This window comes from Medicago sativa, chromosome 8, assembly GCF_051527215.1.
Source record: "Medicago sativa cultivar Bolivia chromosome 8, Bolivia_mono, whole genome shotgun sequence".
Classification (NCBI taxonomy): domain Eukaryota; kingdom Viridiplantae; phylum Streptophyta; class Magnoliopsida; order Fabales; family Fabaceae; genus Medicago; species Medicago sativa.
Window position 1 is genome coordinate 17,369,187 of NC_140756.1, and position 2,345 is coordinate 17,371,531.

The 2,345-nt window shown below is 36.9% G+C and overlaps 1 protein-coding gene across 1 annotated transcript; it reads right to left on the bottom strand.

Annotated features, from left to right (window-relative positions):
• Positions 1-1,506: 1,506 nt before the first annotated feature.
• LOC146897448 (uncharacterized) lies at positions 1,507-1,857 on the bottom strand. Its single transcript, XM_085736421.1, has one exon. The coding sequence runs from the start codon at positions 1,855-1,857 to the stop codon at positions 1,507-1,509; it is 351 nt and encodes a 116-aa protein (XP_085592547.1).
• Positions 1,858-2,345: the final 488 nt, after the last annotated feature.

Below are 2,345 nucleotides of genomic sequence, written 5' to 3' on the forward strand. Positions count from 1 at the left end.
AGTGAGAAAGTATTTATGTCCATGAATGGAAGTTTGAGCCAAAGGCCCCCAAATATCAAAATGAAGTAACTCAAATTTGGATTTTGCAATAGAATGACTTAAATTATAAGGTAATTTTCTTTGTTTGGCAAAGTGACAAATGTCACAGGCAGCTTTATTATCAACAGAAATAGAGGGATACAATTGATGCATCTTGGTCAATCTTTGATTAGACAAATGTCCTAATCTAAAGTGCCAGATTGCATTAGAAGGAATAGATGAAACAACTACATTGGAACAAACAGAATTACAAACAGTTTGGGAAAATTTATTACAGAAACTTGTAGAAGAAGAAACAGATGGCTCTTTATTACAGGAATCATGATTCAATCTATAGAGACCATCACAAACACTACCCAAACCAATCATCCTCTGAGATTTCATGTCATGTATAACACATTTATCAGGCAAGAAATTAACTTGATAGGATAAAATGTCACAAAGCTTAGAAACAAAAATCAAATTGACCTTGAAATGTGCTGAATAAAGGACATCTGTGATGTGAAAATGAGGAGAAAAAACAGCAGTGCCAGCATAAAGAACAATTATGGTAGTACCATTAGGGAGAGTAACATGCATTGGTTTGATTTTATGGTAAGAATGAAGCAAATGTAAAGAAGAACAAATATGTTCATTTGCTCCAGAATCAATAAGCCAATAATTGGATTGAACATGTAAAGAGCAAGAGATCACATTGTTTATACCTGAGGTGAAGGCAGGAATGGAAGAAGTAATGTGATTTGTGCTAGCAGGGTTAGGACTGGTTGTTTGAGGAACCAAAGATGACTGTTGAAGCAATGTGACCAGATGACCATACTGCTCCTAAGTCAAGCCAGTCTGAGAAACCATGGAAGATCCTTCACCAACTGATTGAGAATCAGTTAAACCTTCAGAAATTACAGCATTAGAAGAAGCATGAGATTTATTATTATTGGGAAAACCATGCTTCAGGTAACAAAAATCCACAGTATGGTTGTTTCTGTGGCAAAAGGTGCAATATCTTGAATTGTTTTTAGATGGAGGAAAACCAGAGGATGATTTTCCACGAGTATCTGTCCTTCTTGCATCTGAAGCATTGACAAGAATGCTTGAATCTTCAGTAGAAACTGAAGCAGAAGTGAGTGCAGAGTTGTTGCTCTCATCTTGAACAACCATAGAATATACCTTGTTTATGGAAGGGAGTGGATCCATGAGAAGAACTTGAGTCTTCACAACTGAAAAAGTATCATTTAATCCAGTGAGGAACTGCATCACTTGGTCCTCCATGCGAAATTCTCTAGCAGCACGCATAGATTCACATCTACAAGGAAAGGGACAAGTGCAAACAGGCATGGGACGGTGTGAATTGAGCTCCTCCCACAGAGATTTCATCTCTGTGAAATAATCAAGTACATATTTTGGACCTTGCTTCAAGTTGTTAATGGCAGAACGAAGTGAAGCAATACGAACTCTATCAACCTTAGAGAATCATTCCTGAAGCTCAATCCAAACATCAACGGCGTATTCATGAAATACAATGGTTTGCGCAATTTGCTGAGAAACTGAATTCAAAATCCAAGAATGTATGAGATGATTACAACGCTCCCATGCACTACGATTCAAATCATCATAAGGATGAATAGGAATGGATCCATCCACAAAGGCAAGTTTGTTCTTCGCGCCAAGAGCACATTGCATAGAACGACTCCATGCGAGGTAGTTAGAACCGTTGAAAAGAGGAGTAACGGTAACTGAATTTGGTCCTTCGCTTGGATGAACGTAGAATGCAGAATCAGTATCAGCTTGTTGAACAACAATCGGAGCTCGACGAGGAGGCATGATGCAAAGGAAATGCAAAAAAAAACGAAGAAAAGAAGAATGCGAAGAACAGAGCAACGAAGAAGATGAAGATCAAAATCACGAACAACGTGATTGAAGAAAAGAAGTGTCTCAATGCAGAATTGAGATCAAAAAAACGAAGAAAGAAGAAGAATTCGCAAAGAATCATGCGAAAATCAAAGAGAAAGAAGAAGAAAAAGAAGCTTAAAGCTCAAGCTTCAATGGCGGAAGCTAGGGTTTGGATCGTAACAAACTCTCTCAAGAAGAGAGAGAAAGAAACTGATACCATATTAAGAATGTAGTGAAAAGTAGAAAATGATTCATTAACTTGTGAATGAAAGTACATCAAGTATATATACAATTCTTATTGTACTACATGAATTGTAAATGTACTACAAAAATAAGCTATTGTACTGCACTAGCTTGTAACTTGCACTGCAAGGAATTGTTTTCTTCATGCTTAGTATCCTTATCATTTCTATTATGTA